General features: G+C 51.7%; 1 protein-coding gene across 1 annotated transcript in view; it reads left to right on the top strand.

The window, feature by feature from the left end:
* Window positions 1–1,982: 1,982 nt before the first annotated feature.
* Window positions 1,983–22,621, top strand: part of LOC140406527 (lysocardiolipin acyltransferase 1-like) — a gene marked incomplete at its 5' end in the record, with an annotated part of 50,509 nt that continues 29,870 nt past the window's right edge. Inside the window, one exon of the mRNA XM_072494530.1 lies at window positions 1,983–2,099. Within this exon, the coding sequence (XP_072350631.1) occupies window positions 1,983–2,099 (117 nt within the window). The remainder of the gene's footprint in view (window positions 2,100–22,621) is intronic.

Raw genomic sequence — 22,621 nt, 5'->3', positions numbered from 1 at the left:
TCTCCCCGTAACCCCCACCCCCACCAACCTCACCGTCTCCCCGTAACTCCCACCCCCACCAACCTCACCATCTCCCCGTAACCCCCACCCCCACCAACCTCACCGTCTCCCCGTAACCCCCAACCTCACCGTCTCCCCGCAACCCCCACCCCCACCAACCTCACCGTCTCCCCGTAACCCCCAACCTCACCGTCTCCCCGTAACCCCCACCCCCACCAACCTCACCGTCTCCCCGTAACTCCCACCCCCACCAACCGCACCGTCTCCCCGTAACCCCCACCCCCACCAACCGCACCGTCTCCCCGTAACCCCCACTCCCACCAACCTCACCGTCTCCCCGTAACTCCCACACCCACCAACCTCACCATCTCCCCGTAACCCCCACCCCCACCAACCTCACCGTCTCCCCGTAACTCCCACACCCACCAACCTCACCGTCTTCCCGTAACCCCCACCCCCACCAACCTCACCGTCTCCCCGTAACTCCCACCCCCACCAACCTCACCGTCTCCCCGTAACTCCCACCCCCACCAACCTCACCATCTCCGCGTCACCCCCACCAACCGCACCGTCTCCCCGTAACCCCCACCCCCGCCAACCTCACCGTCTCCCCGTATCCCCACCCCCACCAACCTCACCATCTCCCCGTAACTCCCACCCCCACCAACCTCACCGTCTCCCCGTAACTCCCACCCCCACCAACCTCACCGTCTTCCCGTAACCCCCACCCCCACCAACCGCACCATCTCCCCGTCACCCCCCACCAACCGCACCGTCTCCCCGTAACCCCCACCCCCACCAACCTCACCGTCTCCCCGTAACTCCCACACCCACCAACCTCACCGTCTCCCCGTAACCCCCACCCCCACCAACCTCACCGTCTCCCCGTAACTCCCACACCCACCAACCTCACCATCTCCGCGTCACCCCCACCAACCTCACCGTCTCCCCGTAACTCCCACACCCACCAACCTCACCATCTCCCCGTCACCCCCACCCCCACCAACCGCACCGTCTTCCCGTAACCCCCACCCCCACCAACCTCACCATCTCCCCGTAACCCCCACCAACCTCACCGTCTCCCCGAAACCCCCACCCCCACCAACCTCACCGTCTCCCCGTAACCCCCACCCCCACCAACCGCACCGTCTCCCCGTAACCCCCACCCCCACCAACCGCACCGTCTTCCCGTAACCCCCACCAACCTCACCGTCTCCCCTTATCCCCACCAACCTCACCGTCTCCCCGTAACCCCCACCCCCACCAACCTCACCGTCTCCCCGTAACCCCCACCAACCTCACCGTCTCCCCGTAACCCCCACCAACCGCACCGTCTTCCCGTAACCCCCACCAACCGCACCGTCTCCCCATAACCCCCACCCCCGCCAACCGCACCATCTCCCCGTAACCCCCACCCCCACCAACCGCACCATCTCCCCGTCACCCCCACCAACCGCACCGTCTCCCCGTAACCCCCACCCCCACCAACAGCACCGTCTCCCCGTATCCCCCACCCCCACCAACCTCACCGTCTCCCCGTAACCCCCACCAACCGCACCGTCTCCCCGTAACCCCTACCCCCACCAACCTCACCGTCTCCCCGTAACCACCATCTCCCCGTAACCCCCACCCCCACCAACCTCACCGTCTCCCCGTAACCCCCACCAACCGCACCGTCTTCCCGTTATCCCCACCCCCACCAACCGCACCGTCTCCCCGTTATCCCCACCCTCACCAACCTTAACTTATCTTGTCGATTTGGATTTGTTTATTGTCACGTGTATCGAGATACAGTGAAAAGTATTGTTCTGTTCCATTTCTGATCAATCCCAGAAAGTTGACCTGTTCGCCTTTTCCCCATCTTCTCCGCACACGTGGTTCAGGGATTTTAACAGTCCGTCTAGCACACAGATAGTGGCGATGAAGATTAACTGACTCGGTTTTGGAATGTGCTCATACTGCTGTTCTGTCCTGTTGCTTAGATTTTAACAAAGCACGGAGTGACGAGTTTGCCGCGGCTCGTGGGCTGCCGACGTACGAGTATGTCCTCCACCCCCGGACTAACGGCTTCTCCTTCATTGTAGAGCAGCTAAGGAAAGGTGGGTACAATTGCTGGCTTTCTCTGTACCATATGTGATATTGACACTCGTTCTATCCATTGTTTAAACACTCTGTCACTCCCCCGTTTGCTGTGGCACCCTGGGCGAGTGGCGGTCAATTCCAGTCCCACAGGCCCCCGAGCCCCAGCATAAGTCAATTAACCAATCATTTGTATGTTTTCCTAAAATCCTTGACCCTCGACTGCTCCAAAGACTTAACAGGTACCAAATTTGTACGTAAAATTTTTTTTAAAACTTTATTTATAACAAGGGAAAAGATAAACATGTATTGGTAATAAGAGAACAACGGTCTGGTAATCAAATTATTCCGCAAACCCTGTCTAACTCTCCACGCAGGCGGGCCCGAGGCAGGCGGGCCCGAGGCAGGCACATGGTGGACCAGTAGGAAAGGTTCAAAACAACAGGGATTAAACTGGGGGTGAGAGATGCATATCTTGGCTGCTGAGGTTGTGGTCTTTGTAGGCGATGACCTTCTCTGAATGTGAAGTGTTGCAAAGCATCGGTTTGTCTGGATCATTTTGGATCTACCTTCAGTTCAAACTCTCAGGCTGTAAGACTTCCTCTGCAGTTGCCTTCAGAGCCACTGATTTGGGCTTTCACAGTGAAGGTCTATGCCATTCTAACTTGCGTCCACCAAATGGACTACCGTCCTTACTGAGTCAATCTGAAGTTCTCAACATGAGAGGGTTTTTAAACCACTGGCCCGGCCCGCAGTTGCTACTGAACTGACCTCCCTAGACCAATCCCACTGTAGAGAGAGAGAGAGGCCGGGCTTTACTTTGCACCTTCAGACACAGCCCCATCAGAACAGCGAGATCAGGGCCTGCACTCTCCAGCTTCTTGATCCAACCGCAAACTAACTTGGGAAACAGTCTCACAGAGAATGCCTACCTGAGGAGAAAGCAGAGCCTCCAGCCCCTTCAGGGAGAGAAAACCTAAAAGCCTTCTTCAACTCTGTCCCAAACACAAAACCACAACTCGAGAGCAAGCCTGCCTTTCTTTGCAAAACTTTCCGCAAGCTTCAGAAGGACTCCATCAGCGTCAGGGCTGGTTTAGATCGGGGGGGCTAGACAGCTGGTTTGTGATGCAGAACAAGGCCAGCAGCGAGGGTTCAATTCCCGTACCAGCTGAGAATTCTGAATTCTCCATCCGTGTACCCCAACAGGCGCCGGAATGTGGCGACTAGGGGCTTTTCACAGTAACTTCATACCAGTGACAATAAAAGATTATTAATATTATTGAACCCGGCTCTCTAACCCAGGGATCACTGGACAGTGATCAGGAGCAGGAACCCTGGCTGATTTACCCTCTCTCTCTCTAACCCAGGGATCACTGGACAGTGATCATGAACAGGAACCCTGGCTGATTTCCCCTCTCTCTCTAACCCAGGGATCGCTGGACAGCGATCAGGAGCAGGAACCCTGGCTGATTTCCCCTCTCTCTCTCTCTAACCCAGGGATCAATGGACAGTGATCAGGAGCAGGAACCCTGGCTGATTTCCCCTCTCTCTCTCTAACCCAGGGATCACTGGACAGTGATCATGAACAGGAACCCTGGCTGATTTCCCCTCTCTCTCTCTCTCTAACCCAGGGGTCACTGGACAGAGATCAGGAGCAGGAACCCTGGCTGATTTCCCCTCTCTCTAACCCAGGGATCACTGGACAGTGATCAGGAGCAGGAACCCTGGCTGATTTTCCTCTCTCTCTCTCTCTCTCTAACCCAGGGGTCACTGGCCAGTGATCAGGAGCAGGAACCCTGGCTGATTTCCCCTCTCTCTCTCTAATTCAGGGATCACTGGACAGTGATCATGAACAGGAACCCTGGCTGATTTCCCCTCTCTCTCTCTCTCTCTCTCTAACCCAGGGGTCACTGGACAGAGATCAGGAGCAGGAACCCTGGCTGATTTCCCCTCTCTCTCTCTCTCTCTAACCCAGGGGTCACTGGCCAGTGATCAGGAGCAGGAACCCTGGCTGATTTCCCCTCTCTCTAACCCAGGGATCACTGGACAGTGATCAGGAGCAGGCACCCTGGCTGATTTTCCCCTCTCTCTCTCTCTCTCTCTCTCTAACCCAGGGGTCACTGGACAGTGATCATGAACAGGAACCCTGGCTGATTTCCCCTCTCTCTCTCTCTCTCTAACCCAGGGGTCACTGGACAGAGATCAGGAGCAGGAACCCTGGCTGATTTCCCCTCTCTCTAACCCAGGGATCACTGGACAGAGATCAGGAGCAGGAACCCTGGCTGATTTCCCCTCTCTCTCTAACCCAGGGATCACTGGACAGTGATCAGGAGCAGGAACCCTGGCTGATTTCCCCTCTCTCTCTCTCTCTCTCTAACCCAGGGATCACTGGACAGTGATCAGGAGCAGGAACCCTGGCTGACTTCCCCACTCTCTCGAACCCAGGGATCGCTGGACAGTGATCAGGAGCAGGAACCCTGGCTGATTTCCCCTCTCTCTCTCTAACCCAGGGATCACTGGACAGTGATCATGAACAGGAACCCTGGCTGATTTCCCCTCTCTCTCTCTCTCTCTCTAACCCAGGGGTCACTGGACAGAGATCAGGAGCAGGAACCCTGGCTGATTTCCCCTCTCTCTCTCTCTCTAACCCAGGGGTCACTGGCCAGTGATCAGGAGCAGGAACCCTGGCTGATTTCCCCTCTCTCTAACCCAGGGATCACTGGACAGTGATCAGGAGCAGGCACCCTGGCTGATTTTCCCCTCTCTCTCTCTCTCTCTCTCTCTCTAACCCAGGGGTCACTGGACAGTGATCAGGAGCAGGAACCCTGGCTGATTTCCCCCCTCTCTCTCTAACCCAGGGATCACTGGACAGTGATCATGAACAGGAACCCTGGCTGATTTCCCCTCTCTCTCTCTCTCTCTAACCCAGGGATCACTGGACAGAGATCAGGAGCAGGAACCCTGGCTGATTTCCCCTCTCTCTCTAACCCAGGGATCACTGGACAGTGATCAGGAGCAGGAACCCTGGCTGATTTCCCCACTCTCTCGAACCCAGGGATCGCTGGACAGTGATCAGGAGCAGGAACCCTGGCTGATTTCCCCTCTCTCTAACCCAGGGATCACTGGACAGTGATCAGGAGCAGGAACCCTGGCTGATTTCCCCTCTCTAACCCAGGGATCACTGGACAGTGGTCATGAGCAGGAACCCTGGCTGATTTCCCCTCTCTCTCAAACCCAGGGATCACTGGACAGTGATCAGGATCAGGAACCCTGGCTGATTTCCCCTCTCTCTCTAACCCATGGATCACTGGACAGTGATCAGGAGCAGGAACCCTGGCTGATTTCCCCTCTCTCTCTAACCCAGGGCTCACTGGACAGTGATCAGGAGCAGGAACCCTGGCTGATTTCCCCTCTCTCTCTAACCCAGGGCTCACTGGACAGTGATCAGGAGCAGGAACTCTGGCTGATTTCCCCTCTCTCTAACCCATGGATCACTGGACAGTGATCAGGAGCAGGAACGCTGGCTGATTTCCCCTCTCTCTAACCCAGGGATCACTGGACAATGATCAGGAGCAGGAACCCTGGCTGATTTCCCCTCTCTCTCTCTAACCCATGGATTACTGGACAGTGATCAGGAGCAGGAACCCTGGCTGATTTCCCCTCTCTCTCTTAGCCATGGATCACTGGACAGTGATCAGGAGCAGGAACCCTTGCTGATTTCCCCTCTCGCTCTAACCCAGGGATCACTTGACTGTGATCAGGAGCAGGAACCCTGGCTGATTTCCTCTCTCTCTCTAACCCAGGGATCACTGGACAGTGATCAGGAGCAGGAACGCTGGCTGATTTCCCCTCTCTATCTCTCTCTAACCCAGGGATCACTGGACAGTGATCAGGAGCAGGAACACTGGCTGATTTCCCCTCTCTCTCTCTCTCTCTAACCCAGGGGTCACTGGACAGAGATCAGGAGCAGGAACCCTGGCTGATTTCCCCTCTCTCTCTCTAACCCAGGGATCACTGGACAGTGATCAGGGGCAGGAACCTTGGCTGATTTCCTCTCTCTCACTAACCCAGGGATCACTGGACAGTGATCAGGAGCAGGAACCCTGGCTGATTTCCCCTCTCTCTCTCTAACCCAGGGATCACTGGACAGTGATCAGGGGCAGGAACCTTGGCTGATTTCCTCTCTCTCACTAACCCAGGGATCACTGGACAGTGATCAGGAGCAGGAACCCTGGCTGATTTCCCCCCGTCTCTCTAACCCAGGGCTCACTGGACAGTGATCATGAGCAGGAATCCTGGCTGATTTCCCCTCTCTCTCTCTAACCCAGGGGTCACTGGACAGAGATCAGGAGCAGGAACCCTGGCTGATTTCCCCTCTCTCTCTCTCTAACCCAGGGATCACTGGACAGTGATCAGGAGCAGGAACCCTGGCTGATTTCCCCTCTCTCTCTCTCTCTCTCTAACCCAGGGATCACTGGACAGTGATCAGGAGCAGGAACCCTGGCTGATTTCCCCTCTCTCTCTCTAACCCAGGGATCACTGGACAGTGATCAGGAGCAGGAACCCTGGCTGATTTCCCCTCTCTCTCTCTCTCTCTCTCTCTAACCCAGGGATCACTGGACAGTGATCAGGAGCAGAAACCCTGGCTGATTTCCCCTCTCTCTCTAACCCAGGGGTCACTGGACAGAGATCAGGAGCAGTAAGCACTTTTTTGTCTTTCCTCTCTTATAAGGAAATCAATTCAGCATCCTGACCAAAACCCATAGATCCGGAGTCCATGCTGGAATCTTTCCCAACCTGGCGGGTGTTCCCTTTGTTTTAATTCCCTTTGTTTGCACTGAGTGCTGAATTCGGTGCATGTGAGTGCGATAGTGAGAGTTTAGTGACCGAGGGAGTATAAGGCTTCATTTTTATCTAAAGTTTAGTCTTTTATTTAGTTAATTAACTTAAAAGTTGCTGTTTGGTTTAGAAGAAGGTGAATTTTCAATCAGCTTTAACCAGGCTTCTACTTGTCGGCACTTGCAGCTGGAGCTTGTTAATTAGTTAATTGGATTAGGCCAGTTTTCAGAGGCTAGATTCACCGTATAAAAGTGATCCCCTACAGTGCAGACTTTGTTTGCACTGAGTGCTGAATTTGGTGCTTTTTGAGTGCGATAGTGAGAGTTTGGTGACCGAGGGAGTGCTGAATTTGGTGCATTTGAGTGCGATAATGAGAGTTTGGTGACCGAGGGAGTTAGGTGAGGAGGGAGTAAGGTGCTCCTTTCATTTTGTTTCCGACATTTCTGCAAAGAGTGAGAAGAGAGCTAGGAGTTTACAGAAAATGTAGCTGACTGGGAGCAGAGTCGGAGGGCGGATATCTAGTTAGTCCACAGGGCAGCTATATTCTGTCAGGTAAGAGGGGATGGAGGCTAGGCCAGTTACATGCTCCTCCTGTAGGATGTGGGTGGTGAGGGATACCACCGGTGTCCCCGCTGACTATACCTGCGGGAAGTGCACCCAACTTCAGCTCCTCAAAGACCGTGTTAGGGAACTGGAGCTGAAGCTGGATGAACTTCGGATCATCCGGGAGGCAGAGGGGGTGATTGAGAAGAGTTACAGGGAGGTAACCACACCCAAGGCACAGGACAAGAATAGCTGGGTTACAGTCAGGGGGAAAAAAACAAACAGGCAGACAGTGCAGGGATCCCTCGTGGCCGTTCCCCTTCAAAACAAGTATACCGTTTTGGATGCTGTTGGGGGGGGGGATGACCTACCGGGGGAAGGCCCTAGCAGCCAGGTCTCTGGCACTGAGTCTGGCTCTGGGTCTCAGAAGGGAAGGGGGGAGAATAGAAAAGCAATAGTTGTAGGAGATTCAATGGTTAGGGAAATAGATAGGAGATTCTGTGGTCGCGAGCGAGACTCCCGGAAGGTATGTTGCCTCCCGGGTGCCAAGGCCAGGGATGTCTCGGATCGTGTCTTCAGGATCCTTAAGGGGGATGGTGAGCAGCCAGAAGTCGTGGTGCACGTTGGTACCAACAACATAGGTGGGAAAAGGGGTGGGGAGGTAATAAACAAGTTTAGGGAGTTAGGCTGGAAGTTAAAAGCCAGGACAGACAGAGTTGTCATCTCTGGTTTGTTGCCGGTGCCACGTGATAGCGCGGCTAGGAATAGGGAGAGAGTGCAGTTGAACACGTGGCTGCAGGAATGGTGTAGGAGGGAGGGCTTCAGGTATTTGGATAATTGGAGCGCATTCTGGGGAAGATGGGACCTGTACAAGCAGGACGGGTTGCATCTGAACCAGAGGGGCACCAATATCCTGGGAGGGAGGTTTTCTAGTACTCTTCGGGAGGGTTTAAACTAATTTGGCAGGGGAATGGGAACCGGATTTGTAGTCCAGCAACTAAGGTAGCCGATATTCAGGACGCCAAAGCGTGTAATGAGGCAGTGGGGAAGGGAACACTGACAAAGGAGAGTACTTGCAGGCACGGAGATGGGTTGAAGTGTGTATACTTCAACGCAAGAAGCATCAGGAATAAGGTGGGTGAACTTAAGGCATGGATCGGTACTTGGGACTACGATGTGGTGGCCATCACGGAAACTTGGATAGAAGAGGGGCAGAAATGGTTGTTGGAGGTCCCTGGTTATAGATGTTTCAATAAGATTAGGGAGGGTGGTAAAAGAGGTGGGGGGGTGGCATTATTAATTAGAGATAGTATAACAGCTTCAGAAAGGCAGTTCGAGGAGTATCACCCTATTGAGGTAGTATGGGTTGAAGTCAGAAATAGGAAAGGAGCAGTCACCTTGTTAGGAGTTTTCTATAGGCCCCCCAATAGTAGCAGAGATGTGGAGGAACAGATTGGGAAACAGATTTTGGAAAGGTGCAGAAGTCATAGGGTAGTAGTCATGGGCGACTTTAACTTCCCAAATATTGAGTGGAAACTCTTTAGATCAAATAGTTTGGATGGGGTGGTGTTTGTGCAGTGTGTCCAGGAAGCTTTTCTAACACAGTATGTAGATTGTCCGACCAGAGGAGGGGCAATATTGGATTTAGTACTGGGTAATGAACCAGGGCAAGTGATAGATTTGTTAGTGGGGGAGCATTTTGGAGATAGTGACCACAATTCTGTGACTTTCACTTTAGTAATGGAGAGAGATAGGTGTGTGCAACAGGGAAAGGTTTACAATTGGGGGAAGGGTAAATACGATGTTGTCAGACAAGAATTGAAGTGCATAAGTTGGGAACATAGGCTGGCAGGGAAGGACACAAGTGAAATGTGGAACTTGTTCAAGGAACAGGTACTACGTGTCCTTGATATGTATGTCCCTGTCAGGCAGGGAAGAGATGGTTGAGTGAGGGAACCATGGTTGACAGAGGTTGAATGTCTTGTTTAGAGGAAAAAGGTGACTTATGTAAGGCTGAGGAAACAAGGTTCAGACAGGGCATTGGAGGGATATAAAATAGCCAGGAGGGAACTGAAGAAAGGGATTAGGAGAGCTAAGAGAGGGTATGAACAATCTTTGGCGGGTAGGATCAAGGAAAACCCCAAGGCCTTTTACACATATGTGAGAAATATGAGAATGACTAGAGCGAGGGTAGGTCCGATCAAGGACAGTAGCAGGAGATTGTGTATTGAGTCTGAAGAGATAGGAGAGGTCTTGAACGAATACTTTTCTTCAGTATTTACAAATGAGAGGGGCCAGATTGTTGGAGAGGACAGTGTGAAACAGACTGGTAAGCTTGAGGAGATACTTGTTAGGAAGGAAGATGTGTTGGGCATTTTGAAAAACATGAGGGTAGACAAGTCCCCCGGGCCTGACGAGATATATCCAAGGATTCTATGGGAAGCAAGAGATGAAATTGCAGAGCCGTTGGCAATGATCTTTTCGTCCTCACTGTCAACAGGGGTGGTACCAGGGGATTGGAGAGTGGCGAATGTCGTGCCCCTGATCAAAAAAGGGACTCGGGATAACCCTGGGAATTACAGGCCAGTTAGTCTTACTTCGGTGGTAGGCAAAGTAATGGAAAGGGTACTGAAGGATAGGATTTCTGAGCATCTGGAAAGACACTGCTTGATTAGGGATAGTCAGCACGGATTTGTGAGGGGTAGGTCTTGCCTTACAAGTCTTATTGAATTCTTTGAGGAGGTGACCAAGCATGTGGATGAAGGTAAAGCAGTGGATGTAGTGTACATGGATTTTAGTAAGGCATTTGATAAAGTTCCCCATGGTAGGCTTATGCAGAAAGTAAGGAGGCATGGGATAGTGGGAAATTTGGCCAGTTGGATAACGAACTGGCTAACCGATAGAAGTCAGAGAGTGGTGGTGGATGGCAAATATTCAGCCTGGATCCCAGTTACCAGTGGCGTACCGCAGGGATCAGTTCTGGGTCCTCTGCTGTTTGTGATTTTCATTAATGACTTGGGTGAGGGAGTTGAAGGGTGGGTCAGTAAATTTGCAGACGATACGAAGATTGGTGGAGTTGTGGATAGTAAGGAGGGCTGTTGTCGGCTGCAAAGAGACATAGATAGGATGCAGAGCTGGGCTGAGAAGTGGCAGATGGAGTTTAACCCTGAAAAGTGTGAGGTTGTCCATTTTGGAAGGACAAATATGAATGCGGAATACAGGGTTAACGGTAGAGTTCTTGGCAATGTGGAGGAGCAGAGAGATCTTGGGGTCTCTGTTCATACATCTTTGAAAGTTGCCACTCAAGTGGATAGAGTTGTGAAGAAGGCCGATGGTGTGCTCGCGTTCATTAACAGAGGGATTGAATTTAAGAGCCCTGAGGTGATGATGCAGCTGAACAAAACTTTGGTAAGGCCACATTTGGTGTACGGTGTACAGTTCTGGTCGCCTCATTTTAGGAAGGAAGTGGAAGCTTTGGAAAAGGTGCAAAGAGGATTTACCAGGATGTTGCCTGGAATGGAGAGTAGGTCTTACGAGGAAAGGTTGAGGGTGCTAGGCCTTTTCTCATTAGAACGGAGAAGGATGAGGGGCGACTTGATGGAGGTTTATAAGATGATCAGGGGAATAGATAGAGTAGACAGTCAGAGACTTTTTCCCCAGGTGGAACAAACCATTACAAGGGGACATAAATTTAAGGTGAAAGGTGGAAGATATAGGAGGGATATCAGAGGTAGGATCTTGACCCAGAGAGTAGTGGGGGCATGGAATGCACTGCCTGTGGAAGTAGTTGAGTCGGAAACATTAGGGACCTTCAAGCAGCTATTGGATAGGTACATGGATTATGGTAAAATGATATAGTGTAGATTTATTTGTTTTTAGGGCAGCACGGTAGCATTGTGGATAGCTCAATTGCTTCACAGCTCCAGGGTCCCAGGTTCAATTCCGGCTTGGGTCACTGTCTGTGCGGAGTCTGCACATCCTCCCCGTGTCTGCGTGGGTTTCCTCCGGGTGCTCCGGTTTCCTCCCACAGTCCAAAGATGTGTGGGTTAGGTGAATTGGCCAATGATAAATTGCCCTTAATGTCCAAATTGCCCTTGGTGTTGGGTGGAGGTGTTGAGTTTGGGTGGGGTGCTCTTTCCAAGAGCCGGTGCAGACTCGGGGGGCCGAATAGCCTCCTTCTGCAATGTAAATTCAATGATAATCTATGATTAATCTAGGACAAAGGTTCAGCACAACATCGTGGGCCGAAGGGCCTGTTCTGTGCTGTATGTTCTATGTTCATTCCCGGGATGTGGGTACCGCTGATAAGGCTGCAATGTATTGTCCATTCTCCTCATATGGAAGTCGAGGTGAGCTTCTGTCCACATTGATCATGGTTAACTGTGTTTGGGCAGCACGGTAGCATTGTGGATAGCACAATTGCTTCACAGCTCCAGGGTCCTAGGTTCGATTCCCCGCTGGGTCACTGTCTGTGTGGAGTATGCACGTCCTCCCCGTGTGTGCGCTGGTTTCCTCCGGGTGCTCCGGTTTCCTCCCACAGTCCAAAGATGTGCAGGTTAGGTGGATTGGCCGTGCTAAATGGCCCTTGGTGTCCAAAATTGCCCATAGTGTTGGGTGGGGTTGCTGGGTTATGGGGATAGGATGGAGGTGTGGACCTTGGGTAGATTCCTCTTTCCAAGAGCCGGTGCAGACTCGATGGGCCGAATGGCCTCCTTCTGCACTGTAAATTCTCTGAAATATGCCTGGGCCTTCTCGGCACCAGGTGAAGTTGGTTTGGGGCTGGAGTCACGGAAGGACAGCACGGTAGCACAGGTGGTTAGCACTGTGGCTTCACAGCGCCAGGGTCCCAGGTTCGATTCCCCGCTGGGTCACTGTCTGTGCGGAGTCTGCACGTTCTCCCCGTGTGTGCGTGGGTTTCCTCCGGGTGCTCCAGTTTCCTCCCACAGTCCAAAGACGTGCAGGTTAGGTGGATTGGCCGTGATAAATTGCCCCTGGTGTCCAAAAAGGTTAGGAGGGGTTATTGGGTTACGGGGATAGGGTGGAAATGAGGGCTTAAGTGGGTCGGTGCAGACTCGATGGGCCGAATGGCCTCCTTCTGCACTCTGTTCTGTAAACCACACTGGGTAAGGGGAGCACACTTCCCTCCCTGGAGGATACTCAGCTGGAATTTTATGACGATCTGACGCTATTACTGATCTCGGCTTTTGATTCAATTTTTTGACTGAATTCAAATCCTTAAACTTACAGACTCTAAAGTTTTAGGCTGAGGAGAGTGTCAGGCTCCGACTCCCCTGTGTGGCCAAGGGAGGGAAAGCGTGTCTGCCTCCGCTTCCTTGAAGCTGGCTGCTTTTGAGCCTGTGTCCTGTTTACCAGACGTTCTGGCGTGACCGCTGCGAATCAGCGATGCTCAGTGCTGAGGACGCAGGCCCATTGGGGCAGGATATCCTCGCCACGTCTTTCAACAGAGAGGCGGCGGAGAGAGTCCGAGACGTGCAGAGAGTGAGTGAGGCACATCGAGGGAGGTACACGCGAAATATCCACGCAGCAAGACCTGGGCATATTCGGGTTTGGGCTGATAATCGAGACTAATCTCACTTAGATCAACTACCTTGAATTCAGTCAGGGACAGGAGGGTGTGACTGTGAGTGAGGCAGGTAGAGAGATCCAGGAGGTAGGGTTGTTGCAGATTCAGCCCTTGTTCTTATCCAACAGGTTCAAGATTCTTGCTCCCTGTGTGGACGGGAATGGGGAGTGAGGGGGAGCAAACTGACCACAGCTCTTGTGGTGCAGAGAGCCATTCAAGTGGGCGAGGAGAGAGCAGAAATGTAGTCGTAATTGGGGATAGTATAGTTAGGGGCATTCACACTGTTCTCTGTGACCAAGATCGACAGTCCCAAAGATACAAAGATCTGTAGAGGGGCCAGGTAGTATTGTGGAAGTGTTATGGGCCAGGGTTTAGAGGACCCCAAAGTGTATCATGGAGTTCACCTGACCCACAACTTTTACTAGATTGTGGTACGGGGAGCACACGGCCCACTCGACAGGTGTGGCACAGCAGAAATGGAAAAGGATTTTTCAAAGCAAAACAATGTTTATTCTGTGATCTCAATTTAACCTTTTTGAAACATACAGTGAACATCTTAGCAACCATCAATTCAAATACAACCCCCAAAGAATACAACACTAAGTAATTCTTAATAACTTCCCAAACAACATCCAGAAGGCAGAAGAAACACCTTTTAACAGCAGCACATTAGGTTTACATTCACTACTGAAAACATTTAGAATTCTGAATTCACAAAATGATCAAGAGATAGTCTTTTGATGGCAGAGAGAACAGCAGTACACCTGCTCTGTCTGGCTTCAGCTCCAACACTGAAAACAAAACTAAAACACACCCTGCAGCAACAGCCTAAAACAAAAGTAAAAAGCTGGCAGACAGCTCAGCTCCACCCACAGTCTGACATCACTGCAGTAGTAAACACCCATTTCTTGCAGGTGCTCTCACTACAGATATTTATATGCATACCCATTTATAAAAAAACATTTCTTAAAGGTACTCTCACATGACAGAAGCAAGGGGGCTGCAGAAGGATTTGGACAAGCTAGGAGAGTGGGCAATGAAGTGGCAGATGGAATACAATGTGGAAAAGTGTGAGGTTACGCACTTTGGAAGGAGGAATTTAGGCATAGACTGTTTTCCAAATGGGGAAATGCTTAGGAAATCAGAGGCACAAAGGGACTTGGGAGTCCTTGTTCACGACTCTCTTAAGGTTAACGTGCAGGTTCAGTCGGCAGTTAAGAAGGCAACTGCAATGTTAGCATTCATGTCAAGAGGCCCAGAATAAAAGACCAGGGATGTGCTTCTGAGGCTGTATAAGGCTCTGGTCAGACCCCATTTGGAATATTGTGAGCAGTTTTGGGGCCCGTATCTAAGGAAGGATGTGCTGGCCTTGGAAAGGGCCCAGAGGAGGTTCACAAGAATGATCCCTGGAATGAAGAACTTGTCATATGAGGAACAGTTGAGGACTCTGGGTCTGTACTCATTGGAGTTTAGAAGGATGAGGGGGGATCTTATTGAAACTTACAGGTTAGTGCGAGGCCTGGATAGAGTGGACATGGAGAGGATGTTTCCACTTGTAGGAAAAACTAGAACCAGAGGACAGAATCTCAGACTAAAGGGACGATCCTTTAAAACAGAGATGTGGAGGAATTTCTTCACCCAGAGGGTGGTGAATCTGTGGAACTCTTTGCCGCAGAAGGCTGTGGGAGGCCAAATCACTGAGTGTCTTTAAGACAGAGATAGTTAGGTTCTTGATTAATAAGGGGATCAGGGGTGATGGGGAGAAGGCAGGAGAATGGGGATGAGAAAATATCAGCCATGGTTGAATGGCGGAGCAGACTCGATGGGACGAGCAGACTAGTGCCTCCTCTGTCTTATGGTCTTATAGGTTGCGTTGCCTGCCTGGTGCCAGGGTTCGGGATATCAGGCTGCAGAGGAACTTAGAGTGGGAGGGTAAAGATCCAGTTGTTGTGGTCCACGTTGGTACCAATGACATAGGTGGAACAAATACAGGGAGCATGTACAGCTGGGAGCTAAATTAAAAAGCAGAAACAAAAAGGCAATAATCTCTGGATCACGACCTGAGCCACGAGCTAATTGGCACAGGGTCAACAAGATTAAGGAGGTAAATGCGTGGCCTCAAAGATTGGTGTGGGAGAAATGGGTTAGAATTCAAGGGACCATTGGAACTAGTACTGGGGACGGAGGGAGCTGTTCTGAATGAAAATCAAAGTTAAAGAAGAAGATTGGAGTGCAGGTTCATGACAAGGACTTTAATCTCGTTAGAAGCAGGAGGGTAGTTTCCAGAACAAGCAATAGAATAGAGAGTGCGGAAAATGACAGGAATCTAACTTCAGGCACAGCACGTAACGGGACATCTCTGAGAAGGGGAATTCTGGGGAATGAAGCCGTACAGGTGGTTGATGTGTTGATGGGGGAGCATTTTAGTGATAGTGATCACAACATGGTACAATTTATGTTTGTTATGGACAAGTTGCAAAAAAAGGTTTTGGATTGAGGTGGGAGTGGATGATAGAAAATAAGGCAGGATCTGCAGAAGAGCAGTGGAAGGAACTTTCAAAAAGGCCCAATGTGTTCCCTCTAGGGTAATAGGAAGGTGTAACAAACCCTGAAAAGCGGATAAGCAGATACATTCAGGGTACATTGAGAAGGAAAAGAGAGGCTTTTAACAAATATAAAGGGGAGCCAGTCTGCAGAGGCATTAGTGGAGCACAGAAAATGCAGGATCAGTTAAGAAACCATTCGGAAAACAAAGAGGGGATATGAGAAAGCTCTGGCTGGTAAAGGTACGGATAATCCCAAGATATTCGAAAAGTATATCAATGGGAAGAGGATAATCCGGGAAAGAATAGGGCCCATTAGGGACCAAGGGGGAAATCTATGAGTGGAGCCAGAGGACATTGGTAGGGTGTTGAATGAATATTTCACATCTGTCTTCACCCAAGAGAATGAGGAGATAGTTATAGAACTCGGGGAGAGAGATTGTGAGGCTCGTGAGCAAATTGTCATCGGGAGTGACAAGGTATTGGCGGGCTTAAAAGTGGACAAGTCTCCAGGTCCGGATGAATTGTGTCCCAGGATGCTGTGGGAGGTGAGGGAGGAGATTGCTGGGGTTCTGACCCAAATTTCTAATTCCTCACTGGCCACGGGGGAGGTGCCAGAGGATTGGTGAACAGCTCATGTGGTCCCACTATTTAAGAACGGTTGTAGAGGGACTTCCATGGAGGGTTAGGTTGCACATTTGATAGCTCCCGCCTGTAACGGATTTTTGGACCTTTTTCCCCCGTTTTTTTCCGGATTTTATGGGATAAAGCAGTGTAGAGTGAGACATAAGGAGAAATCCCCCTCCGGTGTATGGAAAATTGGACCAGACGTGGATGTGTGAGACGACAAAGTCCTATAAGGGAGACGCAAGCAGAGCTGGTAACACGGGACAGCATGGCGGAGCGCAAGGGCCGCGGGGAGACGGCACAGTGGTCGACGGAGCAGCTGGTGAAGTTTTTCAAGGATTGCTTCGCCAAGCTGAAGGACACGCTGGACCCGATTAAGGCTTTGATTGATCAAGTGGTTCAGAATCGGGAAACCCACGGAAGAGCGATCCAAGGCATTGAACAAAAGTTGTCCGAGCACGAGGTGTATATAACCGTGCTGGAAAGCAAGGTGGGGATGATGAACGACCGCCAGAAAAGAATGCATGAGGAGCTGGAGGACCTGGAGAAGAGGTCCAGGAGGCAGAATCTCAGAATTGTTGGCCTCCCTGAAGGCAGTGAGGGATCGGATGTGAAGGCCTATGTGACGGACATGTTGGAAAAGTTGATGGGGGCTGGGGCGTTCCCTCGGCCCCTGGAATTGGACAGAGCGCACAGAGCCCTCGCGAGGAAGCCCAGAGTGAACGAGCCGCCGAGGGCCACGGTGGTACGTTTTCACCGTCTCATGGACAAGGAACACATTTTGCGGTGGGCCAAGAAAGAACGGAGCAGTAAGTGGGAGAACCGTGAGCTGCGCATTTATCAGGACCTGGGAGCGGATTTGGCCAAGAGGCGAGCTGGGTTCAATTGGGCAAAAACGGCCCTCTTTAAGAAGGGGGTGAAGTTCGGGGTGCTGTACCCTGCCCGTCTGTGGGTCACGCATGAGGAACGGGACTTCTACTTTGAAACGCCAGACGAAGGATGGACCTTTATTAAAGAAATGAAGCTGGAGGCGAATTAAAAGACACTTGAGCCTTGGAGAAGTACTGTGGCAGTGATTTGCGGTGCTGGATTGTAATAATTTAAGTAGCTCCATGTGAAATAATGGGCTGTGTGGATGGTTAAAGGTTGATCTGTCTTGCAGGGACCTTGCTGGTGGGGGGGGGGCTTTGAATTTAGTTCTGCTTTTTGGGTGACTATTTTTTTTAAGTGACTTTCTTCACTGTTTTTTCTGTTTGTTTACTGGGGAATGTGATGCTTTTAAAATGTTTATTGATGTGCGGGGGGAGAGAGGAGAGTACAATAGGGAGACAGACTGCTTGGTGCCGGGGCGGGAGCTATCGAGTCAGCTGACTCTCGGAAGCGCAGTGGGGGGTGGACAGGTGTTAAGCTGGAGCCTGATTTGGGGGATTGGGTTTTTAGTGATGTTACGAGGGAGGGGGGCTGCTTTGCTGACAGGGGAGGAACTGTTACTAGGGGACAAATGGGAGGTCGGGAACGGCGATAGCCCGAGTGGGGACTCGAGGAAGTGTAGGGCGCGAGCTCGAGGCTGGTCTAAAAAGGGTGATGGCTAGTTGGCAGGGGGTGTGGTTGGAAGCCCCCCGTCCAGGCTGATCACATGGAACGTGAGAGGACTGAATGGGCCGGTCAAGAGGGCTCGCGTGTTCGCGCAACTGAAGGCGGACGTGGCAATGCTGCAAGAGACACACCTAAAGGTTACAGACCAGACGTGATTGAGGAAGGGGTGGGTTAGCCAAGTGTTTCACTCCGGACTGGACTCACAGACCAGGGGGGTATCGATCTTGATCAGCAAACGAGTGGCATTCGAGGCAGGGAGAATCATGTCAGACACGGGGGGGTAGGTACATAATGGTGAGTGGGAAGCTGGAGGGGGTGCGAGTGGTACTCGTGAACGTATATGCTCCGAATTGGGACGACGTGGAATTTATGAGGCGGGTGTTAGGTAAGATCCCAGACTTAGAGTCACATAACCTCATCATGGGAGGGGACTTCAACACAGTCATTGATCCGGAATTGGACCGGTCAAAATCCAGGACAGGGAGAGGAGGCCGGCTGCGGCAAAGGAATTGAAGGGGTTTACAGAACAGATGGGGGGGCGGGGGGAGTAGACCCATGGAGGTTTGCACGGCCGAGGACGAAGGAGTTTTCCTTTTTTTCACATGTCCACAAGGTATACTCTCGCATCGACTTTTTTGTTCTGAGCAGGGTGCTAATACCGGAGGTGGTGGATACTGAGTACTCGGCAATCGCAGTGTCGGATCATGCCCGCACTGGGTGGATCTATGGGTTAGTGTGGAGAGAGGGCAACGCCCGCTGTGGAGACTGGATGTGGGGTTGCTAGCGGACGAGGTGGTCTGTGGGCGGGTTAACAAGTCCATCCAGAACTACCTGGAAACAAATGATATGGGGGCGGTCTCTGCCACGACGGTCTGGGAAGCTTTGAAGGCAGTGGTCAGAGGGGAATTAATCTCGATACGGGCCCACAGAGAAAAGGTGCAACGGGCTGAGAGGGATAGATTAGTGGAGGAGATACTCCAGGTGGGCAGGAGATACTCGGAGGCCCCAGGCAGGAGCGGCGGAGGTTACAGGTTGAGTTTGGGCTGTTGACCACACTGAAAGCAGTGGAACAGTTGAGGAAGGCAAGGGGGGGCGATCTCTGAGTATGGGGAAAAGGCAAGCAGAATGTTGCCGCACCAGCTCAGGAAAAGAGAGGCAGCCAGGGAGATAGGTAAAGTAAAGTGTAGAGATGGTAATACTGTCCTGGACCCAGCGGGGGTGCACGAGGTGTTTAAGGACTTTTATAGTAAATTATATGAGTCGGAGCTCCCGGCTGGGGGGGGGGGGGGGGGGGGGGTGGAGGGAGAATGAGGCAATTTCTGGATCAGTTGAGGTTCCCGAGGGTGGAGGAGGACCTGGTGGAGGGGCTGGGAGCCCCAAGTGAGATTGAGGAAATAATCAAGGGGCTGGAGGGCTTTCAGTCTGGCAAGGCCCCGGGGCCTGACTGCTACCCGGTGGAATTCTATAAGAAGTTTTCAGAGATATTGAGCCCACTGCTGGTGAGGACATTTAACAAAGTAAGAGAGAAGGGAGTCCTCCCCCCAACAATGTCGCAGGCCTCGATTTCATTGATCTTGAAACGGGAGAAGGATCCGGAGCAATGCGGGTCCTACAGGCCGATTTCTCCACTGAATGAGGATGCCAAACTGCTGGCTAAGATACTGGCCATAAGGATAGAGGACTGTGTCCCGGGGGCGATGGGGGAAGACCAGACGGGATTTGTAAAGGGCAGGCAACTCGAGGCCAATGTTCGAAGGCTTCTAAATGTTATTATGATGCCCTCAGAAGGAGAGGATGCGGAGAAGGCTTTTGATCGGGTGGAGTGGAATTGCCTGTGGGAGGCGCTGGGAAGGTTTGGGTTTGGTGAGGGCTTTATTGACTGGGTGCGGTTGCTCTATCAGGCACCAGTAGCGAGTGTGCGTACGAACCGGCTGAGGTCAGGGTATTTTAAACTACACCGAGGGACGAGGCAAGGGTGCCCCCCCTCCCCGTTGCTGTTTGCTCTGGACATAGAGCCATTGGCCATGGCGTTAAGAGCCTCTAGGAACTGGAAAGGGCTGGTTCGGGTGGGGGTTGGGACACCCAGTCTCTCTCTACGCAGATGACCTGCTCTTGTATATTGTGGACCCGTTGGAGGGGATGGGGGAAGTAATGCGAATCTTGGGGGAATTTGGCAGTTTTTCAGGGTATAAATTGAACATAGGGAAAAGCGAGATGTTTGCGATCCAGGCAAGAGGGCAGGAGAAGAGACTGGGAGAGCTGTCGCTTAGAATGGTAGGGAAGAGCTTTCGATATCTGGGAATTCAGGTGGCCCTGGAATGGGAGGTACTGCACAAGTTAAACCTATCCCGGCTGGTAGAACAAATGGAAGGGGACTTTAAGAGATGGGACATGCTCCCGCTATCACTGGCAGGGAGGGTACAGACCGTGAAAATGACGGTCCTCCCCAGATTTCTGTTTATCTTTCAGTGTCTCCCCATCTTCATCCCGAGGGCCTATTTTAAGCGGGGGAATAAGATTATTTTGGGCTTTGTGTGGGCGAGTAAAACCCCGCGAGTGAAGAAAGTGTTGCTGGAGCGCAGTCAGGGGGAGGGTGGGTTGGCGCTGCCGAACTTCTGCAATTACTACTGGGCGGCTAATACAGCCATGATTAGGAAGTGGGTAGTGGGGGAGGGGGTCGGCATGGGAGCGGATGGAGGTGGCGTCATGTAAAGGTACCAGTCTGGGAGCATTGGTAGTGGCACCTCTGCCGTTCTCGCCGGCCCGATACTCCACAAGTCCGGTGGTGGTGGCGGCTCTGAGGATCTGGGGGGCAATGGAGGAGATATAAGAGAATGGGGGGAGCATCGATTTGGACCCCGATTTATGACCACCACAGGTTGGTACCGGGTAGGCTAGATGGCGGGTTCCAGAGTTAGCAGAGGGCAGGAATTAGAAGGATGGGGGATCTATTTATAGACGGGAGCTTCCCCAGCTTGAAAGCTTTGGAGGATAAATTTAAATTGCCAGCAGGGAATGGTTGTAGGTATTTGCAGGTGCGAGACTTCCTGAGAAAACAGGTGCCGGCCTCTCCGCTGCTGCCACCACAGGGGTAACAGGGCAGAGTAGTCTCCAGTACCTGGGTGGGAGAGGGGAAGGTATCGGATATTTACCAGGAGCTTTCGGAGGCGGAGGAAACTCCGGTGGAGAAGCTTAAGGGCAAGTGGGAGGATGGGCTAGGAGGAGAGATAAAGGCGGGTCGATGGGCGGAAGCCCTAAGCAGGGTTAATACCTCCTCATCATGCCTGATACAATTTAAGGTAGTCCACCGGGCACACATGACAGTGGCTAGGATGAGTAAGTTCTTCAGGGTAGAGGGCAGGTGTCCGAGGTGCGCGGGAAGCCCAGCAAATCATGTCCACATGTTTTGGGCATGCCCGCAGCTTAAAGGGTTTTGGCAGGGTTTTGCTACGGCAATACCCACGGTACTAAAAACACGGGTGGTGCCGAGTCCGGAGGTAGCGATCTTTGGAGTTGGAAGAGCCGGGAGTTCAGGGGGGTGAAAGAGGCCGACGTCCTGGCCTTTGCCTCCCTGGGAGCCCGGAGACGGATCGTCTTAATGTGGAGGGACCCGAAGCCCCGAGTGTAGAGACCTGGGTTTGTGACATGGCTGGGTTTCTCAGTCTCGAGAAAATAAAGTTCGCCTTAAGAGAGTCAATGTTAGGGTTCACCCGGAGGTGGCAGCCGTTCGTCGACTTTCTCGGGGGAAATTAAAAATGTCAGCAGATGCAGCATTCCAGGGGGGGGGTGCGGGTGGATTGTTCTTGTCTGGTTGAGTTGTGTGAAGGTTGGGCTGGGTGGGAGGGAAATGTGTATTTTACCATGTTGATGTCATTGTTTTTGTTACTGTTATAAAAATTTTCAAATACCTTAATAAAATATTATTTTTAAAAAAAAGAAAGGTTGTAGAGACAAACCAGGGAACTACAGACCAGTGAGTCTGACGTCAGTGGTGGGGAAACGTCCGGAGAAGATTCTGAAGGAGCGAATCTCCACTGGGACAGGCAGGGTTTGATCAGGAATAGTCAGCATGGCTTTGTCAGAGGGAGGTCACGCCTAACACATTTGATTGCATTTTCTGAGCATGTGACCAAGTGTGTAGATGAGGGTAGTGCAGTTGATGTAGTTTACATGGATTTGAGCAAAGCCTTTGACAAGGTCCCACATGGGAGACTTAAAAAGAAGGCAAATGCTCCTGGGATACAGGGGAACTTGATAAGGTGGATTCAAAATTGGCTGAGCTGTAGGAGACAGAGGGTGATGACAGACTTTCGTGTCTGGAAGACAGTGTCCAGTGACGTACCACAGGGATCTGTGCTGGGCCCACTATTGTTTGTCATTTGTATAAATGACTTAAATGACTATGTGGGGGTAGGATCAGTAAGTTTGCGGATGACACAAAGACTGGCCGGGTGGTTAACAGTGAGGTTGAGTGTCTTGGGTACAGGAAGATATCGACGGGATGGTCAAATGGGCGGATTTGTCCAGATGGAATTTAACCCTGAAAAGTGTGAGGTGACACACTTTGGAAGGAGTAATTTAACAAGGAATTATACTGTGGAAGATCCGCCACTGGGAAGTTCCGAAGAACAAAGGGACCTTGGTGTGTTTGTCCAGAGATCTCTGAAGGTAGAAGGCAGGTTAATAGGGGGGTGGAAAAGGCAAATGGGACACTGGCTTTTCTCAATCGGGACAGAGATTACAAAAGCAGGGAGGTGATGTTGGAGTTGTACAGAACATTGGTGAGGACACAGCTGGAGTACTGTGTGTA

The sequence above is a fragment of the Scyliorhinus torazame genome, unplaced genomic scaffold (genome assembly GCF_047496885.1).
Source record: "Scyliorhinus torazame isolate Kashiwa2021f unplaced genomic scaffold, sScyTor2.1 scaffold_583, whole genome shotgun sequence".
Lineage (NCBI taxonomy): Eukaryota > Metazoa > Chordata > Chondrichthyes > Carcharhiniformes > Scyliorhinidae > Scyliorhinus > Scyliorhinus torazame.
Note: the sequence above shows the minus strand (reverse complement) of the source record. Positions and strands in the feature narration are given on the sequence as shown.